Source organism: Ochotona curzoniae, unplaced genomic scaffold, assembly GCF_017591425.1.
Source record: "Ochotona curzoniae isolate NIBS_2020 unplaced genomic scaffold, NIBS_Ocur_1.0 contig_2754, whole genome shotgun sequence".
Lineage (NCBI taxonomy): Eukaryota > Metazoa > Chordata > Mammalia > Lagomorpha > Ochotonidae > Ochotona > Ochotona curzoniae.
Window position 1 is genome coordinate 22072665 of NW_024465582.1, and position 24235 is coordinate 22096899.

At 38.2% G+C, this 24235-nt stretch overlaps 1 protein-coding gene across 3 annotated transcripts in view; it reads right to left on the reverse strand.

The window, feature by feature from the left end:
* Nucleotides 1-6584: 6584 nt before the first annotated feature.
* EMB (embigin) overlaps nt 6585-24235 on the reverse strand; it is a 37898-nt gene continuing 20247 nt past the window's right edge. For 2 of the 3 annotated variants that reach the window (XM_040977519.1, XM_040977521.1), the window contains exons 3-9: nt 22354-22540; nt 22032-22120; nt 16154-16281; nt 13220-13499; nt 12460-12493; nt 9044-9098; nt 6585-7960 (exon numbers count right to left, since the gene is read on the reverse strand). In XM_040977519.1, coding sequence (XP_040833453.1) covers nt 7943-7960; nt 9044-9098; nt 12460-12493; nt 13220-13499; nt 16154-16281; nt 22032-22120; nt 22354-22540 — 791 coding nt within the window. In that variant the 3' untranslated portion in view covers nt 6585-7942. The remainder of the gene's footprint in view (nt 7961-9043; nt 9099-12459; nt 12494-13219; nt 13500-16153; nt 16282-22031; nt 22121-22353; nt 22541-24235) is intronic. The other variant, XM_040977520.1, reaches the window with a different exon arrangement.

Genomic DNA, 24235 nt, shown 5'->3' on the forward strand with positions numbered 1-24235 from the left:
TTGTTATTTTCTAATATTACCCATTTAATCTTGAAAATATTCATATTTTCACTTTTCAAATCTTTTGTTTAAAAATACTATACATTCATATGAAGTTGTAAAGACAGAAGGCTTTCATTTACCTTTAATTTAACTTTTCAAAATGGTTGCCTCTTGTTTAATTATAGCACAATATCATGAAAAGGAAACACACTGTTATAATTTGCATATATATAATTCTATATCTTTTATTGCATGTACAAGAGTATTTAAAATGTTCATGAAATAGGCCAGGCTGGGCCAGTTCATAACACTCACTGGCAGAACTGAGAACCAGGACTGGGTGTAGGACAGGCAGGTTCAGTCCTCAGCACCAGCCAGTTCACATTAGGGCTGGAATTGGGGCTGGCCAAGCTGGACGAGACTGCAGCACCCAACAGCATGAGTTGGAACCAGGTGCAGATGGGGATAGGCCAGGTTACAGCAGCCAAAAGCAAATGCCAAGGTGAGGTGAGCCATGCTAAACCGAGCCGCAGCACCCAGCAGTACATGTAAGACATGGAGAAAGGAGTGTAAGCCTGGGAGAGGGGTTGCTGGATTTCCCTACTGGGCCACTGCACCTACAGGCCTCGGGGCAGAGCAGGCATGGTAGGACTACAACACCTATTGGCTTGCATGTGAACTGCATTAGGAGGAGAGCCAGGCTGGGCTAATTGACTGCAGCCACTTGTTCATGCATGAGCCAGGATAGGTGAAGGCTGGTTGGGGCATGCCACAGCATCAACTGGCAAGTGGTGAGATTGGAGGCAAATCCTGTCAAGCTAGATTGCAGAACCACCTGGCGGGTACAATAGCTGGGAATGGGAGTGGGCTCAATAATGAAACTGTGTACACCTCTCTGATAGGCTGTAGCTCCCACTGCTGAGCATGAGAATCAGGGATGGGTTAGGGCCTGGCTAGACAGGCAATAGCATGCACTGGCATGAGATTGGGCTGGATAATGGGGTCAGTAGGGTTGAATAGGCTCCAGTGTCCATTGATGCATACAAAAACTGAATGGGATGTGGGACAAACTGGACCAGTCTGCTGCATATACTGGCAAGTACAAGAACCAGGGTTGGGGGCAGACCCAGTGGGAATTATTGGGGGTCACTAGAACTAGGCTGTAGTTCTTGCTGGTGTATGTGAGCACCAAGTGTGTAGTGGGCTGGGTTGGTCTGGGCTGCAGCATCCGTTGGTTTGTGTAAGAGATTGGGCTGGAGACAGAAATGACCCAGAAACTGCAACTACTAGTACGTGCGTAGGCTGATGTGGGTGACAGACTGAGCCAGTCCCCATGTTGGCAAGTACACACAAGAGTCAGGTCTGGGTTCCCATCAGATGAGGTTTCTTTGGGGATCTCCCCATTTGAACCATTGGACTCAGAACTCCAACCATAGGCAGAATCTCAGGATCTATGGTCTCACTATGAAGTGCATGTGTCAGAATTGGAGAACTGGGCGTTCTTAGCGGGAAAGACAGAGCAGTGGATGACAAGCCCAGCTGCACTTGGAGGTTATGTAAGCCCACTGGACTTGGCAGAGGACATCTGATACCATAGCAGAAGATACCTGGTATCAGAGAGGGGCATCTTGTACCAGGGCAGAACAAATTGAACAACTACCACAGCCAAGCACTGATAGCAAAAATCTGGGCGAATGGAAACTGCAAGGTGAACAATGTCAGCCAATGGACCTTGAAAAGATTTGCTCATCCTTGGACTGGTGAGATCGACAGCATTTAGGAAACCACTTAAGCAGAACCCTTGGAGAGTGCTCCACATCAGGGACGCTGGGTTGATACTGGGTAGCTTTTCCCCGTCCCAGGTTACTGTGGCAATTGGGAGGGTTGGTACGACTTTCCCATTTGTCTGCCCCCTTCCCTCATAAACAGGAAGGAAAAAAAAGAAAATTTTAATTACAAAGCATACTTTATTGATTTTAATTACACAGTATATATGGTATGTGCATTATATGCAACAGAAAACATTTTAAGACATCCTTATGGAGACATTTTCTGTAGTATTTATACAATACAGTAAGTAAGGTATCAGATTTTGATAAAAATTTAGATATGTATGCTAAACAAAAGGAAAATATTACAATTTTTAACAACTGTGTATAACAAAATCATGGTTGTTGCTGTTGCTAACTAGAAATTTTATGTTCAAATTTATGTCAGACACCAAACAGTTACTATAATTACATTTTGTGCTATTCTTTTTGTGGCTTTAAGTAGCAATGCAGCTGATTATACAGTAAATCTAGCTTTCATTTTGTATTGAATAAACTTCAGAAAAAAATTATTCTGAGATAAATCTGAAATTACACAGCTAAATCAATTTTTATTAACAGGCTTTTAAAACATAGATCCATACCAAAATAACATGTAGATTTTAACCAATATCCTAAACATGTATCTCCTTCTTTTGGGGATTAGGAGTCAGTAAAAGGGTTCAGATTAATCACGAGGTTAAAAACAACTTAAGAATGTATTGGTAGGTCATAAGAAAATGTTAATGAAAATGCACATCTTTTTGACTGTTACACAGGCATTTGTATCAGAAGATAACAAAAGTCCAACTCGTTCCATGCTTTCCAGAAGCAAGCCACAACGTGACTTTCTTGGCTAGGTTCTCCTGAAGCTTGTGAATCATGTTTTTGAATGCCAGTAACACTTAATCTTATTAGATATGTATAGAAAGTAATAAAACTTGAAGCTTAGTAACTTGTCTTATTACTGGCATTTTACTCTAGGGAGAGTCAGCTAGAATTTACTTTAAAAAAAAAAAAAGGAAGAAGCAAATTCCCTGCAATGCCTAAAAACAGCTATTTCCCTGAAAGTTAATTTCTGTGTATTTTTCATACTCACCGCAGAAGTTCCTGCTGTGTTGAGTCAAATATCCATAAAGTCCTTAGTTCTTTCCTCAAGGCTAAATGTATGACTGGTTTTGCTTGCCCTAGCGAAACTATAAGCAGCACCTTCTTTCATTTTTAATGTCTGGCTGATAAATTGTATGGTCATCCTCACTACTAATAAGTACAATTAGAAGCTAAAATAAAGACGTTTCTGTAAAACAAAACAAAACAGCAACAACAACAAAACCAGATGATGGGTAATAGCCTCCCTTTCTATGAAGAGCGGATCTGGAAGAACAAAACAGCTCAATTGGAAGGTAAGCTTTGATTCTTGAGGCGGAGTCCTTGGATTTCAATCCCAGTTCAAAACATTTACAGGTGGGGTGACTTCAGACAGTTTATTTAATCTCCCTACATATTTCCTTATTAAAATATTTCCTTATCAAAAAAAATATTCTTTGACCATAGCCGTAATATGTATAGCATAGCATAGCCATGATGTATAGATTAAATGAGAAGAACAAAAAATATTTCAAAGAAATTTGCACAGGGATTGCCCTATGCTAGGCACCCAACAAGTGTCAATTGTTATAATGATACAATGATGCATCTTTAATGAAAAACTTGGCTAACAGGGCCTAAAACTGGCCCTTTTAGACACAGTGCAAATCTATTCTTAAATCTCACATGAAAGAAATGCATATAGTTTCATTTTTTTTACTGTGAATCAGAATAGAATAAATTAGTGGCAGATTAAGCAAAAGCAAAGCAAAGAATAGTTAAGTATATACAGTTTAAGATTATAAAAACAACTGAGTCATTCCTCCACTTTCCTTTCAATAAATACTTATGTAGAGCATGCCATTATTGCATCACTATACCGTTAATACTGAAATTAAAACATACTTGAACTTACTCCCACCAAAAGATGAACAGTAGCAACTGAGAGTAAGTCTAATGCCTCCCAGGTGTTGTTCAAATAGAGAAGATTCATTTTTCTCCTGAGAAGTATAGATAGTAAATCATTTTGTAGAAACCTACCTAATTGCCTCAAAATTGACATAGGGAGAAAGCAAACAGAACTGATAGTTCTTTCTTACTGAGAATTCCATGAGAACTATGCTTTTGGTAATCAAAAACAAACAATGAATCTTTTAAAAATAAAAGATTTAAGATTAAATGTTGAACTGTATTCCAAGATATTGTAAGGTATCATAAAATTCTGAAGGGCGAGTGGAATAAACATACGCATTGAATGCTCAAGGTACCATGCAAAAGAATACAATTAACTACAACTCCTTCCAGTTATGGTCAAAGAATTATTTAAAATAAAAAGGTAGAAAACAAGGTTTGTATTTTTATCATCCACAAAACTTGGAAAACAATAAGTACTTAAGTAAGTTGAAAGCAATATGTTTCGTACAATAGTTCAGAAAAATGAACTTCCTTTATTCACGAGATTTTAATACATAAACAAAATGTAACTGAACCTTTTCCTCCATAACTATGTGCTTTTTAAAACAAAGTAAGCAAACATTGAAGTTACGGAAGCTTGTTTTCCTTCTGTTAAAACAGTTTTCATATTCTGACTTACAACAGTGTAGACTGTCTCTAAAAATCAGTATACCTTTATGAAATTTGAATTTTACTTATGCATTCATTCATGCAACTCATGACATCGCTAATGTACTCTCACTGTGGTGAGACACAGGACATGGGAATAGAAGGCAGAATTCAAGGAAAAGATCAACAAATGTGTCTAGCCACTGGATACACACAAACACACAGAAAGTCACTTGGGTGCATAAAATGGCACATGCCACACTGAGTATTAGAAAGCCTCCAAGTCGTGACTTGAGATTAAAGCTAACCATGAATAAGTCAAAGGGGCAGAAATGCTAGTAAAGGCGTACTGAGCCAACCCCCTGCGTGCAAAGGCTAGTTCAAGATGCTTTGGAGAGATTAGCTAGCTGCAGAAGGCAATGTTAAGAAAGGCAAAGGTGAACCCGCAGAGACTTGGCATGAAATCTGCTTATCTATGTTAGATCATGAGGTTTGTGTTTCGAACAGCAGTCGGTCAGCAACACAAGACACAGGTTGACAAGTTGTGAGAGACTGAGGTAGTTACATCAAATCATTCGCTTTTGCAAAGGGTGGGAATGCAGTGAGAAGGCAATGGGACCCATTCGTGGGACGTTAAGGATAAGCGGAAGAGGGATGCTGATCAGCAAATATCAGCTAATGAAGGCAGAGAAAGTACCACAACTGAGTAATAAGTTTGAGCCCAAGTGGACAGATCCTGAAGGGAAATGAAGATTGCAAAGAGAAAAGACCACCTTTTAGTGCTAACTGAATATGATAGTGTCTGGGAATCATATGATATTTTTCAAAAGATTTACTACACAGGGAACATCATTAAGTTTATTTAGTATGCTGAAAACCCAGTGGCTGGAAAGATAAACAGGGTCATCCAAAGGGTGTAATATATAAACTTGGAGTGATTTGCCTTGTTCGCTTTCCTGTGGCTTAGACGCTGCACTTGAGTCACACTTGGTAGCTTCTATTTATTCCATTCACCATCTCCATGAGGTTATTTAAGGAAGACATTCCATTTTTAATCTAACAGTGGGCAAATAATTTTTGAGGAGTTCACCAGGGAGACTTCATACTCAAAAGCCAACTTTTCCACTGTTTCTTCTGCTAAAAGTTACAGACATGGTTTGTTTTCACTCGAAAAAAAAAATGTAGATAGCAAACAGCACCACTTAAAATTCAATTTACTACATAAATGTTTCAGGTTATTTTACCTTTGGGGAACCTTGTTTTTCTTGCTTTAAAGCTGTGCTCATCTGACCAACTAATAGCAGCAAAATGGAAGGATGCATACCACAAAATAGCTGCAGATTGTTTATGGCTTTACATATTGATCTAAGAGTAGGTTTGACTAGTTTTCACTGAATGTAACTTGTTTATATTAATTAAGATTCTTGGATGTCTACCATCATGTAGATATCATTCAGATTTATTTTGTCAAACCGACAAACATGAGTAAAAGGAAAATAAACTTATAGCTCTGAATATACAGAATAAACTGAAGAGTGCTAAGCCTTTTTATTATAACATATATTTGAAACATTGTTACCTCAAAATCTAAGAAAAGAGATGGAAAGGGAAGGGAAAGGAAGGGAAGGGAAGGGAAAGGAAAGGAAGTGAGGGGAGGGGAGGGGAAGGGAGGGGAGTGGAGGGAAGGGAAGGGAAGGGAAGGGAAGGGAAGGGAAGGGAAGGGAAGGGAAGGGAAGGGAAGGGAAGGGAAGGGAAGGGAAGGGAAGGGAAGGGAAGGGAAGGGAAGGGAAGGGAAGGGAAGGGAAGGGAAGGGAAGGGAAGGGAAGGGAAGGGAATAGACTCAATCCCAGTGCTCTGGCTTTGACCTGGTTTAGTCCTAGATCATTACAGTCACTTAGGGAGTAAACCAGGGTATGGAAGATTCTTTGTCTTTCTATCTCCCTGTTTTTGTTACTCTGTCTTCCAAGTAAATAAAATAAATTTTTAAAAAAGAATTATATGTGTAATTAACAAAATTTATAACAAAATACTGCATGTTCTATAGCAACAGAATAATGAGCGGTTCCAAGTCACCACCTATGACTATTTTTCAAAAGTACACACATATGTATATGTATTGCAGTAAATATCAGTTAAGAGGTCACATAATTTTACTAAGTGAATTTTATTATAATTTTCACAGGCCACACAGAGTACATTTACATGAAGTCTTTTTCCCCAGTCACTGAATTCCTTTTCCTCAAGTTGTAATCTCATAGCAGGAACTGGAGGTTTCACTACCACTCCAAGTCCCACCATCTTACTTTCTGATCGCTCTTTAAAGATGTTACCATGAAGACAGTGAGACCTTGCACCTACCAGGACTAAGGACACCCAGCAAATGTCACATTGTGATCTCCAGCCTAACCCAGGATCCTGAAGAGTGGTTTTAACATTACATTCAGAGTTCATATATATTAAGATTTAATTTGGTTTGGTCGTGATGTATTGATTAAATATTTCAGTGATGTATGCAACAGATATCAAGTATATTATTTTTTAATGAAAGTCTAAGACATTCAGAGCAACATAAATGACAAACTTTAACAATTCTGGATTTCAAAGGAATTATTGCAAAGCACCAATAATCTGTTTTTAGTCATTTAAACAACTTTGCATACCAGGAAATCAAATTTCAAATCAAAGATATGAAAACACAACAAACCATAAATCATCAATATAGCGTTATAAGCATTACAACAACATGGCACCTATATGCCCTAAAATGTTAATACCATATACGTTAAGAAGTCCAAGCCATACGGCTTTAAAAAAAATGAGATCTCCACTTGTAAACTAAGAATCAGTTTAGCTTGGTGTGGGAAAGCAGTGGAGACAAGTGAATAAAGATTGATGCTTCACTTTTGTAGTGACAGAGCTTTGGGGCAAGTGTGTGGATTTTCCTTTCTTGACATGGTCAATGTTTATGGAGAAAAAGATCTTTCCTGGAGAGACTGAAGCTGAGCTAACATAAGTAAAAGCAGAAAGTATTCATTTCATAGGGAAGCCACATTTTTTCAATATTACCGAATAAGCTATACATAAGAACCTGTTACAAATACATCTATACATAGTAGGCATGATTGAAAAACAAAATTAAGACAAATGGCAAAAGATTTCTCTTTAATTCTTCGGTTATAAATAGGCCTTGAGCGACACTTGTTCTAGGAACAATGAACTGATTTTGCTGGTGTCTGTTTTGTGTGTCTCTTAATGACTATGATGGAATTAATTATGCTAGATGGCAGTTTGTAGAAGTATTTGACTTTGATGTGTAACAGTTATAGAATGGATATCGGCCTTCAGTTGAGAGATGCCATATTTAACTTATGACCCGTTGTGTGTTGCATACACTTTTCATCCTTTTATGAATCAAAACTCAGATGCTTTTAACAGGAAGGATACAAGCTATACCACAAACACACGGAACATCTTCTCATGATTCTTGGCATGATGTTACTCAGTCATTGACCCATAGCTTCCTGAATTAAATGAAACATAATGAATCATAATTAGCATGGCATGCTTACTCATAATAACATTATCACAGGAGCAAAGCAAAAATTTGGAAGGGGATTCAATCTACTGCCAAATCAAAGAGCTTCTACCACCCTAACAGTGGTGAAATAAGATAATTAGTTGAGAACTAGTCTAAAAAATAAAGCCGCTTTGGATTAGTTCACAGCATGAAATATATGGAAATCCAAGAGAATAAAATAACAGAATAATCCAGAAAACTTGAGAATCATTAAAAAAAAAAAAGAAAGAAGGGAAGGAAGAAAGAAAGAAAGAAGAAAGAAAGAAAGAAAGAAAGAAAGAAAGAAAGAAAGAAAGAAAGAAAGAAAGAAAGAAAGGTAGATTATATGAAAAACTTTAAAAGAAATTAGTTACCTAGTTACCCTTGGACTGTTTTTCAGGACTTTCCCAGGGACATTAGCGAGCAGCTATATGGGAAATGGTGCAGCTGGGACTTGAACCAGCACTCAGAAGAGTTGAACACACCGTATCACAATGCTGGTCTATGCAATTCTAGAAGCTGAAAAGGCCACCTATCTTGTGACTGCAATTCAGAGACCTGGGAAAGTCGGTTGTGTATTTCACACAGCCTGAGTGGCTTGGGCCCTTGCTACCCATGTGGGGCTTCCAGGTGGAGTTCTAAGCTCCTGACTTCAGCCTGGCGCAGCCCTGATTGTGTCAGCTACTCGGGGAGTGAACCAGTGGCTGCAAGGTCTCTCTTTCTCCCCTTCCATGTATTTCTGCCTTTCAAACAAATACATCTTTGAAAACAAAACAAACAAGAAATTAGTTAAACGCAGCAAAATGGAAAAAAAAACTCACAGATAACATATTCTCTTTTAGATTGGTGACTATCTGTTTTCTGGTAGAAAGGGATGTTATATATTTTTGTGTAACTGTATTTTTCCCATAATAGTATGAGCAGGTGTATCCAAGTAAATAGTAAATGATTAAGTCTTTAATGAAACTTAAAAACAAGCAAGTGGATTAGCAATGAACATATATTGAATTTTACCTATTATTTGCAATATCATCCTCAAGCGACTTACATTTTTTCTGTGCCTAGGAGCATTATTCTCTATTCCATTGCTATCATCTGATTTCCTGTACAGAAAACAAAAGGGGAAGATCACTACCTGTTTACGATGCCTAAAATTAAGTCAGGGCACCATTTCTATCATGGCTAAAAGGTTAAAACTGTAAAACATCAGTGCAGACAGAATTTTTCCTTGCTAAAATGTTTCACTCATAATGTTAATTTTTATTTTTTTTTAGGCCATGGCTTGGCATGGAGTTAGTGCCCCAATGACTGTGTAAAAGGCTTGTCCATCTTAGCCAAAGAAAAAATTTGTTTTTCCCTAAGCACAAGTGGAGCATGAATTTATGATTATGGTACATAACCTAATGTATTGCTTCAAAACATGCAAGATACAAGTCAATTAAGTGCTCAGCCAACTTCTGTGCCACTGGTGTTACAAGCTGAGGTGCCTATTATGTTGAATTAGAGGTTAAAATTTGCTCTGTATCTACTCCGTGTGCATTAAAGCAAGACCACAAATGCAAGCTTTGGGTTCTTAGGAACGCCTCTCCCCGGTCACCAGGATGCGTAATAAATGCCCTTCAAGGTCTTATGCACAAGCTCACTGATTAAGCTATTACCCTAGATAATAAAACCAACAACCCCAACAATTCTGACAAAAAGTCCAAGTGCTGGTATATGAGATTGTAAGGTTTAAATAGCAATGAAGCAGATAATTGGGGAGGTTTCATTGAACTACTTGTAGTAACTGGCTTATATTGACATTATACCTTTAGAACTTTTTAAAAAAATAATTTTTACCAAGAAATGTAAATGAATTGCAGATATCCAATAGATACATATATCTATGTATCTATGATTCATACAGAAATCTATTTTACATATTACATATTAAAATGTCATCTGCCCCCCAAAATTAAGTCAGTATACCATAGATCTTAACTAAAAAAGAAAAAAAGAAATTCTGTCGTTTGCAACAAAAATGGCCCCAACTAGAGATCATTCTGCTCGGTGAAATAAACCAATCCCCCAAAGACAGGCATGCTGTGTCCTCTCTCATATTAGGCACTCTTCATGCAAAGATAGATAGATTTATAGGCAAACATGTATATGTATAAATTCTCCTAGGTGAACTGTAGAATGGAAATTAGCACACTGGGAAGTGAAGACACACTGCAGTATGCATCTCTACTCCTGAGTAAAAGGAGAACTCCCAATGAAATTGCTATATACATCCTGATAATAAAATATTGTCTATACCACAATATCATGACACACTTAGATAGCAGAATGATGGATTTGTAACTATTGCTGAAAGACCACACTATTGTAGTAATATAGAGGAAAATGATGGGTGGGGCAGGGTGGATTCCTGTGCCTATAGAACCATGTCATGAAAACAAAAATCTAAAAAGATACTAATATTGGCATATTTTGTGAGTTCAAATGTCTTTGATATTCATATTAAGTCCAAAGATACTGCTAACAACCCTATCTTGAGAAAGTCAAAAATATTTCAATGGTCTTTACAGCAAAGACAGAACAGACAAAACAGTGGCCAGGATGGTGGCATAGTGGGTTGAGTTGCCACCTGCAATGTGGCATTTCACATGGGTGTCAGTTCAAGTCTGATCCCTTCCATGGCCAATCCAGCTCCTGGCCAATATGCCTGGCAAAGCAGTGGAAGAAGGCTTAAGTACTTGGGTTTCTGTACCCACATAAGAACCCCTGTGAAGCTCATGACTCCTAGTTTCCTTCTGGCTGAGCCCCACACTCGGTAGATATTCTGAGGAATGAACAATGGATAGAAGAGCTGTTGCTCTCCTCCGCTCTCTCTTTCAAATAAATAAAAGCTTTTTTTAAAAAAAGATATAAAATAATACGTACATTATCCTAAGTTTTAGAAAAATAAAAATTCATCTTTGTATTTTAGAAAGAATAAAACCTGAAGTGAACATAACAGGATGCCCACGTTCTCCAGAGGGCTGAATGCCCTGGAAAAGGGCAGTCTTTCCCAGCTACCAGACTGTTTTTTTTTTTTTTAAGATTTATTTATTTTTATTGGAAAGTCAGATTTACAGAGTGAAGGAGTTTCAAAAAGAGCTTCCATCCACTGATTCATTCCCCATTTAGCCACAACAGTCAGAGTAGAGTTGATATGAAGCCAGGAGCCAGGATCCTCTTCCAGGTCTCCCATGTGGATGCAGGGTCCCATGACTTTGGGCAGTCCTCCACTGCTTACCCAGGCCACAAAAGCAGGAAGCTGGATGGGAAGGGGAGCAGCCGAAATACAAACCAGAGCCAATATGGGATCCTGATGCATGCAAGCAAGGACTTTAGCCACTCGGCTATTGCACTGGGTTCCATTCCTTGTGATTCTAACACAACACTTTAGCACCTCTCACTTTATGGATACTTTAATTATTTTGTGTCCTTAATTTGGAAATTCACATGTTGTTGATGAATTTTCTCTCCAACGTGTGAGTTGCTCAAACATACAAATTGAAACCGTGTCCATGAATATCCCAGAGCTCTGCCCCTTCCAGTTTGTGATTTCAACACCAGCACCTCACAGTACCCGTTGCCTTACAGGGCTAAAGGTCAAGTGCTGTTTTATGTTGCTAATGGTTACTAAAGCCTCCCTTTTCTCAGGTTTCTTTCAGCTTCCTACATCTGACCTCATTTCTTGGTTTCCTGTACTTGGCTCTTGTTCCTCCCGCTTGGGCACCTTCCTGGTTGACTTTCACACTCAGCTCTCAGGCTCAGGGAACCAGCCACTTGATCTGCACCACACCGAATTACATGTTGGTGACTTTATTCCCACTTCTCTCATGTAAATGAGGGAGTGGTAAGAAAAGACATGGCACAGTTTGTGTCCTCTGAAAAACAATAACAAAGGGAATCCTAGGCGGGTACTTCTCAACACGACAGCATGAGAACCACCGGGAGACGTTTATGAGAGATGCAGATTAGCAAGCCCCAATTTCAGAGACGCTGAACGTGGAAGTGCAGCAAGGCCTGTGCACCTGCAGTTTTTAATGATCCTCTTAAGTGACTGAAAAGGGAGCCAAGGTGGGGCATCACTGTTTTGAGCAAACATGGCTTACTAAACACCCATGCTAAGTGTTTCTCATGTGCAGTATTTGTTCAGTTCAACAGCTTTATGTGGCAAGCAGTATTATTAAACAAACTTGGTAAACCAGAAGACAGAAGCACACGGAAGGGAGCATGGTCAGCAGTGGAGGTGGGGTTCTCACGCAGACCCTGCATTCTGGATGCCAGTCTTCACTGTCAGAAGGGTGGCACAGATACTAACACATACATCTCATACTCCTGCCTTTTTCTCTCCACAACAAATCTCCATTCGGTTTCGCATTGGTGGTGATTGTACTCAAGTGAAATTAATCGATCAAATGTAATACTTACAACTGTTCGATTTGTTCGAATTCTCTCCCCCTCTCTGTAAGAAGAAATTGACAATTACGATTAACTTGATTTTTTTATGGGACGTGCATGTCCAACTCAACCTTTCCTCTTACCTATGAATACACTGTACTATGTTTCCCCTTCAAAAGGGGGGAGACACGTGCTGCATTCTATAACTGCGCTTACTACAACACCACCCCCTTCATCTACGCTCTGGCCTCAACTGCATTTCTGCCATTACTTCTGCCATTACTTACAATAGCAAAAGCATACAGCACAAAAGCAGGGAAGAATACAAGATGCTGAGGATACCATCAGCTTTTCCCCCTCATCATTCACTGGGCAAAGACTACAAAAGTTGGAAATCAATAGAACGACGCTTAATTTCCAGGAAATCCAGAATGATAAAAAAAATTTAAGGGCATTATCTAAATGAAAAATAATTGCTTGTGTTTGAGACTTTTATATTGTTATCGCATGCTTTTTTCTAACACGCAAATACTAACACAAATATCATCTAGTTAGTTCATGCATAGTCACAAGGAACATCAAAAGAAAAAGAATATTAATACTAAAAATGTTTTAAAAGTTGAAACAGGAAGATGATGGATATGGTGTCATCACAGTTATTAATGTGAATACTGCTCCAAATAAGAAAGAGTGACTCTAAAATCAGTGGAATATAGTGTCACTATATATAAGAGATTTAAGGATACCGGTCCTTATTCGTGATAACGTCATCTTAGAACAGAGATCCTACCTGGTCGCTTCTTTTTCTTCTGTGTGTACAGTTCACAAAGCAGGATAATGGCCACTAAAAGAACAACCTCGGCAACTATTGCAAGGAATGGCTTGAGAGGCACCCAGAAGCTCAGCACGACAAGTTCAATGTGCTCTTCACTCTCGCCTAGTTGGAACAGTGCCTGGCACCAGTAGGATCCCCCATCGTCCTCTGAAAGATGCATGATCTTGAGTCTTGTTTCATTAGCATATGTTCCATTGATCACATACTTATCATTCATTTGAACATCAACAGGAACCTAGTACAAGAAGATGTGACACTCCATTGATATCATATGGCGTAAAAGTTTACGTATCATATCTGTTAGCCCTACCTTCAGACCAGAGAAGGTCTCCCCAAGAGGCCACTGAACTTATCTGGACAATAAGACGCTGAACTTTATGCTAGGCATGTGTTTGCAAGGAATGAATCTCAACTGAACTTGAACTATGGTTATGCAACAAGGTGGAGGAATCCACCATGGGGGGAGGGGTATGGGAGGGGTGGAGGGAATCCCCAGCGCCTATAAAACTGCACCACATAATACAATGTAAACAACAATAAAATTAAAAAAAAAGTTCTAAGGATGCCAAGAAAATTTCTGACTATGAAAAAATCATGTTAACATTTGTGATAGGATTGGCTTTGCTGTACAGTGAGTTAAGTCATTGCCTGTAATGATAGCATCTCATATTGGTGTGCTAGTTCAACTCCCAGATTCTATGCTTCTTATTCAGCTCTCTGCCACTGTATCTGGGACAGCAGGAAAAGATAGCCCAATTATTTGGGCCCTATGTGGGAGAAGTGAGTGGAGCTCCAGGATCCTGAATTTGACCTGATCCTGTGTTGGCTATCACAGCTATAAGAACCAACAGATGGAAGACCCCTCTCCCCACGTCCCTTTCCCTTTGTCATTCTCTTTCAAATAAATAAATCTTTTTTAAAAAAAAGTGTGAGAAATTGTATATTGCAGAGCATAATCCCTATAGATGTCTATCTCCCAAAGTGCAAACAAAGAAGTATCCTTTATCACAAGAATTCAGTAAGGAATGCTGGAAACTATAAACAAGTAAGTAGTCCATCATAGGCAAATATAAGAACCAAAAGCAGAAAAATTCCAGGTCTTCGAGTTTCACATTCCAATCCCAACTACTCTTCAGAATACTTCCCCCTTCAGGGCTGACACAGGCACTGGCCCTGGAGCTGGTATTTCTGATCATGGCTGTTTAAGGAAGATGAGTCAGTGATAACAGGAGTTGCCAGGCTGGCACTCATTGTGAAATTCTAAGCCTTTGGAGCTGAACATAGCAGGAATGATGGAGCCCCTCAGTAGCATCAGTCCTTCTGGAGCCTGTACTGCTGCACGTCCGGGTGCTCTTCCAGGCAAGCTGGCTCTGAGATTGGCTGGGTTTTCCCCAGACCTTCAAAGCCATTGGGAACTGTTTTATTTGATCTATTTAAATTAAATTTTATTTTCAGATCATCTGATGCCTTTGCTGCTCTACCACTCAACTCTCCTTTTTAATAAATGCTAATCTACATACAACTCGTCTCAGAGGTTTTCTGAAGAATTGTCTTTGAGCTTGTTATTTACCACAGACATTACACCAACCTGGCTCCTTAGGCATTGCACTGCTTGGCATGTCTGTCCCAAATGCATGCTGAGTCAGATAAATATGAGTGCAACTACTACATTTGTAAGCAGTACCAGATTTTGACATAAATAATGGATCCAAATTTTGAAAAAGCATTTGATGTAACATTTAACCTTAGAAGCTTTTCCTTGCATTTTTCTCACAATCTAATGTGACCCACGCTCAGGGCCAATGTAAGAGGATAGTAAGTACAGCCGATGGAAAGACATTCAGATATGTGTAAAATTATACAGATTTAGGCTCTTATCTAATATCACAATGCAAAGGTAAGCTAGGTTATATTTTTCAAATATCAGTTGACATTTTTATGAATTTGCAAAATTTTGCAAAGATATTTATATGTAAGAACAATGAATGCCATTCCCAATCACAAACAAAAGTGATCAAGATTGCTTTGGAGCTATTTCACTGAAGAATGTATACTGACCAATATTGGTGTAAAGCTCTCATTGACCCTTGTAAGTTTTTCTTTTATCGACTTTCGATTGTCTAGATAGCACTAATATTGTTACAGAAGGAATTTAGCGTCTCATCGTAAAATCATATGTTCTTTCTAGAATTAGGGCTTGCTTTTAACAGACCTTGATCATCTCAATTCTTCCTTAGCACCAAGGCAGGAGAAGGGCGCCATAAAGAACGGTGCTCCAATTTTCCAACCATGAGAAGCTATTTGATAGGAAGCCAGGAATGACTTGAATATGCATGCTTGTCTTCCTATCATCAACTCTCTGAACAGCCATTTCTCGGGTGATGGGAGGGTTGGGAGGCTGGGGGTGGCTTCTCCCCTTGTTTTCCTCCTTTCCCAGAAATGGGAATAAGAAATAGAAAGTTTGAAAACAATGATCACACTCGCCCTGATCAACAATGTAAACCTCACCTAAAAAAATGCTATATCTGACCATTTTTCAAATGGTGCCATTAAATCACATTACATCAAAGTTATTTCAGGAGACAAAATCCGGAAACGAATGCTTTTATGAGTTTATTTCTGAGCTGTTCTATCTAAAATAAGTTGTAACCGCCTTTACAAGTATTAATCTAAAAAACAAAATACCAGGAAACGAAACAGAAAGAGTCCCTTCAGATGTAGAAGGTAACATTGAAATCATTCAATGAAGCTCCATTTTTTTGCAGTTCTTTTTTGATGGACACATATTAAAAGATAACATCCCTAGGAATGTTGAGTCTGTTAGAAACTTTTTATTTATGAAATAAAGACTCTGTTGATGTTCTTCAAATCAAAGCAACATGTCCTTACCTGAATACTTCCATTACTACTGTACCAGCTCCAATTTAAAGGAGAGCAACCTTCACATTTACATGTCAAGACGGTAGAATCCCCCACATAGGTAACCAATGGCTTGTTTTTTCTATGAAGTTCAGGGACTAAGAAAATTTAAGAGAAATGTACATTTTACTAACAGAATTGAAATACAGAGGGAAGGGGCACATAGCACACCTTAAGACATTTTCTAATCTATGCATCATTTTCTATATTTCCTTTCAGTCATGTATAAAATAAATCAAACTTATAATAGTCAGGGGGTAGTTTTTCTTACAACATTAATCGTACTAGTTATATAACCCCATATAATTGGTTTCCACGTAAAAAAAGAAAGAACATTTTTTAGGATTGCACATAAGAATTAGAAGTATTATGAAACTGGTGAATATTTTAGATAAGAAAGCATTTCAAGTTTTTGATCCAATTCATTTTTCATACCTATTGCTTCCACAGAACAATTATTTTCAGAGTTTTACTGTTAGATAACATTTGAGTCAGGAGACAAAAGGTCCAGAATGTAAAATTTTTGTTGAAACAGAGTATGAAGAGAGAAAGCAGTAAGGTGAGAAATTGAAAAGAAAGCAAAGGAACATAGAGCAAACTTTAAAACAAAAATGAAACATTTTCATGCTCTCTTATAAAATAACATTTACCAATGTTAATCATTATTATGTAAACTGAACTACAAATTTTTATTGATTTCATTTTTTTTCATATATCAATTATAACAGGTTTGGGGGTTGTGGATTTTGTTGCTTTGGGTTTGGTTTTTTTTTTTAACTTTCATTCATTTAGTATGGCAGCATGGGAAAGAATGAATGAAGTTTTGAAATCTTAATACTCTAGATCATCATGATAAATGTTAAAGATATTACTTAATATTCACCTATTATTCAATTTGTAGGCTTTATATTTGAGAGGGTCAAAGAAGGGAACATGAAATTTAATTGCTGAAGTTAAGCTTGCGGATTAAGTATGTTTTCTAAGCAGTACTGTTATTAGCTCTCCAAAGACAACTGGGGAGTTGCGTAAAGTAAGAATTAGAAGGGTGAAAAAGAGGAAAAGGGTGGCAATAGCTGGAACAGAAATTCGGGCTTGTATGAGCATCAGACAAATGGTAAAACCAAAGTTGAAAAACAGGTTTCTCTCTATGGGTTTTGTCCTTAGGCAATTATGGTTACATGAGTGAAAGTTTAATGCCCCAGTTGTTTAAAATGGGCCTCAACTGTCGAGGACAATATAGTTTGACACATGACTCTCCTCTGCTGCTCGCCACCAGCACATGAGTGGAATACAGCTCCTAATAAGGAGTGGCACGGAAGAAAGCATATCACCCAGAAAGGCTTAAATGCTCCAAAAATCAGAAAGAAAGGTAACGTGTAACAAACCATGGTTCCCCAAACCAAGACGACATGTTTTGATTGAATCTCTACAGTTTAACACTAGTCAAAGTGGTGAATTACTCAACCAGGTATATAATCACCCCACAAATCGTCTATGGACACCTCGGGAGGAGCTACCAGGATCCCCAAAGGAATGTGGCACAAGAAAGGAGTACATGTGGCTGGGTTAATATAGTCCTACTTCAGCCACGGCAGCCAAAGAAACTAAGGAGGTAACACTAAAAGATACAGAGTTGTTTTTAGAGAAATTTAAGAGTGCCCCACACTTTCTTCTGGCCACCATTATGTTGAGGACATCAGAGGAGATGTAGCTAATTTCAGAAGTCAAATCAGGACTGTTAGAAGGTGTCAACACAAGGACAATATTTCTTCCATGGACATGACAAGGTCAGGTTTGCATGTGAGATTTATTTACCATAGAATGATTCTTCTGTAGTACTGAACTCCAAGGAAAAAGTGCTTTGTTAAGGATTAAATGAGATGACAATGCTTGGTGCTTTTTTTGTGTGTGATCAAGCATTAGCAATGCATTCTTAAATTTTTTTTTCTTAGAATTTGGGATGCTCATGCCCTTCTTATATAGTGTTCATTAGTCAGAATTAAAAGATGGATAATCTTCAGGAATAACAACGGGCTTTCGCCTTGTGCAGCATAGAAGACATAAAGCAAAACAAAAAACAAAAAAACTGGAGAACTGGAAATTCACCTGAACTCATCTCAGAATCATGGGAGCGTATCAAAACACATAAGGATGAGGAAAGAGCTCTAACCTGAGTTCTTTCAGAACAAGTACTTCATCTAAAAATGTGGAGGACACCATTAGAAAACAAGACACACACACATTAGAACATGTCTTCACAGCAGACAGGGCCCAGGAAAAGAGAGGAATGACAGGCACACTGAGGTGTCATTGATAGTACAAATGCAACTTTTCATTGAATCTGTAAAACACACACTCTAATAGGGTTAAAAACACTTATTAATTCAGTTCGCTCATTTTTATCTATTTGAAAGGCAGAAATACAGAGTTCCCATCTATTAGTCCACTCCCCAGCTGCCCGCAGTAGACCAGATGGGGCCAAGCTAAATCTGGATGTGAGAACTCAGTCCAGGTCTTCCACATGGTGGTAAGTACCCAACTGCTTCAATCATCACCTGTTACCTCCCATGATATGTGTTAACAGGAAGCTGGAGTTAAGGAAAGAGCCAGGTCAAATCTGGTCATTGGGATATAGATACAGGCATGCCAGGAGGCATCTTAATGGTTACAACAAATGCCTGCCCCAAATCCTATCATTTTAAGCACACATTCAAGAGCTTGGCTAAAGCAACTGAAAGAGATCATTATTGCATGAGTTTTTTTAAGTGAGTAAATTACAATTCAAGCCAAGGTACCAATCACAAGAAATAAAATTGATTAAAAAGTTAACAAGAAAATTTTGCTTCTAGATATATATATTGTACAGAACAACAACAACAAAAAATGGGTGGAATAACAAGTTTACATATTACAAAACATAAGAAAAAAGAAAATAGCTAATTCACAGAATACTTAGTTATAATGAAAAATATTAAACTTTTAAATTAGAAGCCTCCTATGGTCCAAATCTTCTTTAAATTCAAAATAATAATAGTAACACAGAAGTTATCTCTGAGAAGTTCTGTCCTAGTTTTGTTAGTTTGGTTTGATTTCCTTATTCCATAGTTAAATTTATTCATAGATCCACCTAACACCAAAATGGAGGAAAATATCCAAAATATGAAATGTGTAAGAAATTCTAGAAGGCAAAAGAATAATAAGCCAATTTTCTGTCAAGACGTTAATGTAACAACTTTATTTTCTTGAAAAACAAATGAACAGAATATTTAACTGTCAAAATGTTGAAGCCTCAACTAGGCATAGCCATAGAACATTTTATTCTAATTATTCTTATGATAAATCTAGCTCCTACCCTAGATATCAGAGGTCATGGCAGGTTTTGTGGACCGAGTTCCCTGCTGACCTCTCCACAAACCTCTTCCAGGCATTCAACTCTTCTGTTTTCTATCCCTTGAAGGGAGGATTATTCTGCTTAGTCAAAGTCCAGGACACTTCCTGAACTCTCCTTCCTAAAACTGGGAATTTGTAGTGGACACAAATAACTCAGCCCCATGATCAGCATTTATTTTCTCTGGCTTGTAAGGTTGTAACTTTCACTCCAGAACTATAAGTGCCAGACCTACTTTGTTTTGTGAAGGAGTAGTCTGGTCTGCTCTGGTTTAATGTCAATAAGACTTTGCCAAGGAAAAAAGAGGCCAGCTCTTCATAGCCAAGCCTTTCAAAGGTTTCTGTAACAAGATTTCTGTCCAAGACTGGTCAATAATACCTCATAATGTATTTTGTCTCTCTTTGAAATGTATTTCCCAAACTGAAATTTTGCTGTGTTGGCTCAGCCAAGGACTAAGTTACTCTTGGATACCTGACAAAGTACTGCCAGTTCCAATCAATATTTAATCATACTTCTCTCCAAAATAATGAATGTCTGGTATGATTTTATGAACTGTGGGATACATGAGAACACAGAGGTGTTGAGGGAGAAATCAACCTAGATAAGGATTACTGGAACCAAAGGCCCATAGATTAAGCACAGGTAGGAGCTTAGCTACAGTGGGCAATCTTTTCGGAAGCTACAAGGTCCCCAGAAGCCACCGACAGAGCAAAGCCACCCTTCTTGAATTCCATGTAAAGAGGCACAAGGAACAACGGTGTGGCTCTGCTTCAAATGTTTCTACAGCCACTGTAAAACAAACTCTGCTTGGAAGAACAGACTCCTAACAGGTCGTGTTATGCGAGTCAGAGCCGCAGTTCTTCCTCCAAGCTGTTTAGCTTCCAGATTTCTCAACCTCAGAGTGTTTCTTTGTGAACACTAGGTCATGCTTCAGCAGGAAACGCTGTGTTGAAATAAGATTATAGTATTGAAATTCACCCACAGGCTAAGAATCAAATGTGGAAGGAAGGCAGTGTTTTGTGGAAAACATATTTGTTAGCCTCTAGCCCATAATTAGCAGCTACAAGGTTATGTTGGGTAGTCTATGAAATTCAGATGAGGAATTCACTGCTGTGCTATGAAATACGGAGACCAGGCTGTAGACCCTAATGACTAACGATGACTGAGTCAAGATGTGGAGACACCAAAACCAAAACTTTGTTTTGCTTTCATCTCTCTCCTTCCCACCCCCACCCCCGACTATTCCCTAAACAAATGCTCAAAATAGCATTAAGCATTCCTCTTGACTCTGTCCTATATGGCTAATAACTACAGTATGGCATTAAATGGTAAGATATATTGTATTCAGGGGATATTAACTTGTTTGAACTGTTCTAGAAACCACAAATGGTTCTGAATCACTGCTTGTTTAAGGTAGGGCATATTTATCAACATATAAGGGCACTGAGCCAGCATTCTAATGTACCCTGTTCATCTTCTGAAAATTTGGATGACATAAGACAAAAACAAAAAAAATCTTGGGGTTAGAATAAACCAGATCAAAGATGGTGAAATTGCTGATTCTTTCCAGCTGAGGCTAATTTTGAAGAGAGGTACTTATCAAAGATTCCAGGTTGCTAGCATGCCCAGCATCTGTCAAGTGTGCAATAATGTACTGCTGTGCCCTCACTGTTCAATCACCTCTCACTCACAAGATGACTTTTCTTCCCATGGGCTCCTTTCATGAGGAGCGCTCTGAACAGGCTCACCGCTGTAATTCTTTATATTTTTCCTGTAATCTTTTTAGGTTTGGATTCATCTAGATGCTTCGTTATTTAGTACAGTAGCATATTGTAGAGTGTGCTGGCTAAGGACCAAGAGGCAGAGATGCTGACTGTGCAGCAGGCACACCATCTAGGTTTTGTGTTAGTAACCTCTTCGTGTTCGTGCAACAAGAAAATTGCCCAACAGTGCCTTTTTCTTTTCCTTCATAACATATCCCTGTCCTTAAGTGACATGGGACTGTATTTTTCAAAGTCCTAACTTAATGATAAACCTTTGTGCACTTTTCACTATTACAAATTTCCAGAATCCCAAGTTGTAGCGCCATTGACAGAAAATATCAACTCTATTCTTACAGGTTGAGAGTATACCAACTTAAAAAATGTTGAATTTAGATGGCTACAGAATAAATTCAAGGTACTTATATGATTTACAAAAACATGGGTTTCCAGCTTTCAACACTAAATTCTGTTCTTTTCACTAAGGGAATAAAACTGAAGGATACAAGCCATCTTCAAGTTGCCTCTCGTGATTCAGCAGAAAGCATATGATTCACTTCCAACTGCACTTTTAAAATTATAATAATTTTAATATATTTTGATTATATTTTTTGTTATAGTGATAAGTTAAAACTTGGGAGATTCAGAAGTTTAGGACAATAATGCTGAAATTATTATTTCCCAAGTTGTTAATACTGACCTTTAATATTAAATGTTCCCCTCTGCATTTTTTCATCTTCAAAGAAACAAGAATATGTTCCCATTTGTTTGCTGTTAACAATGGTGAACCTAAAGATAATTCAAGTTATTAATATAAACTTAATCTCAGCAAAAAAAGCCCTCTTAATGAAAGTGAAACTACAGTAATTAATCAAAAATTTCAAACCAAAATGATTCTGTAAATACACAAAGTAGGACATTAGCATAACACTCAAAGTGAGTATAAGGTGAAAAATGTACACTTAGAATTTTCTGACACAGATCATCGGCCTGCAATGCAGACTGGATTTTGGCATACTTACGCATACTGGGTAGACAAGATGTTTCCTGTTGTATTGATGAGATAATGATCCTTCAGTGGTTCATTATCTTTTTTCCAAGTCACATTTATGGAATTCACATCTCCAGATGTTGTGAACTGGCATGTGAGTTCTACATTACAAGACCTTTCTACAGTGATATTTTTTTCCACTGGCATACTGGGATGTTCTGTTAGCCATAGAAAAGAAAACAAAATGTTCTGGGAGTTACATTCAGGGAATCCATTATAGAGAACATTTCAAGTTATTAACGATAATACAGTATCACAGTTCTTTAATGTAACATTCATTTTATCTCTAAAGCACATTCCTCAGTCAACACAGATCTCTGTACTTTTCATACTCATTCATAACCACAGCTAAATAAAGTTTTGACTTAACGCTCATACCATCATAAAAACATGTGGGTGTGACAAGATTTACTAAAAGCTATGTAGCTGAGATACTAGCAGAGAGCAGAACCTGTGTCCGTGCCCTGAGAGTGTAACACCAGAACAACAGCAGAACAACTGTGATAAAGGATGCACATCATCAGGTAAGGGAGGAGTGATGATTTTCTCTTTTCAGGAACTCTGCTGATGGCTATTACAAGACCATTTACTGTGTGGTGTGGATTTGAGCCATACACCATGTGTTGTCCTTCCTACTCAGAACCTACCAGACAAGAGTCAGTCAGAGAACTGAAGGTGTGCTCTGTAGTTATGCTTTTAACTGAGTTTCAAACATCAGGATGAATCGCATGGTGTTGTGTCTTAAAGGAATATATACATACATATACACACAGATATATATTTGTAATATAAGTACATGCATATGTTGAAGGAGTTCAGACTGCCAATAGTGCAGCAGGCATTTGAACAGAAGGCATCTGAGGGAATGAAGCCTCTTTTCTAACTCAAAGCAGAGCTTTCCCTGAGAACTCAAGTGTCCTAAATTCCCATCCCCAGGAGCAATTAAGGAAGACTGACTCATCCCAGAAGTTTTCGCAGGACACCTAAACAATGCTGCAGAACTATCAAATCTCCTATCTCTTCTCCTAACAGAGAAGTCATTTCATTTTCTCTCTATGTTCATTCACCCTCCCCCCTTTCACTGTTACGACAACATATGGATGAAGCTGAAGGAAATTAAGTTAAATGAATCAAGTCAAGCACAGCTAGACACATACACTAAATGTTCACATGTATAGGAAAGCTAGAATAGTTGCTACCAGAGCCAGGGAAAAATCCCATTTTTCTTTTAAGGGCGTGTGTGTGTGTGTGTAGATACATGATTAAATACCTCCCACTGACGGAGGATATGTGTGTGTGTGTGTGTGTGTGTGTGTGTGTGTGTGTGTACAGCCAAGCTTAATGTTGATTAGTGGGAAAAAAAATGGAAAACTAGCAAGCATGTACCATGATGGCTCTTTACTAACTGTACTGCTGGCTGGAGAAGGAAAAATTTCTCTTTATAAAATAATTCAAACAAATAAATAAAAACAAACCATAGAAGCCTAAATATGACAAATGATGCTGCATCTCTCATTAATCAGCAACCTTAACATTTTGGATCAACCATTGAAAGAATCTACAAAAACATAACTGAATGGAAGAATATCCCACCACCTAGGACATCATCTTGTCAAAAGCAGGGAAATCTTGAAACCAACCAAAGCTTCAGATATATTTCCATTTATTTACTTATTTACTTATTTATTTATGAAGTAGGGAGACACACAGAAAGCTCTCCTTCCTCCATTTCCTAATTCAGCCTTAAATGACTAACTCAGCCTGACCCAAGGTCAAGAGCCAGGAATTCAGGTCAGGTTTCTCACAATGGAAGCAAGGGCCAACTACTTGAGCTATGACACTCTCTCTCAGAG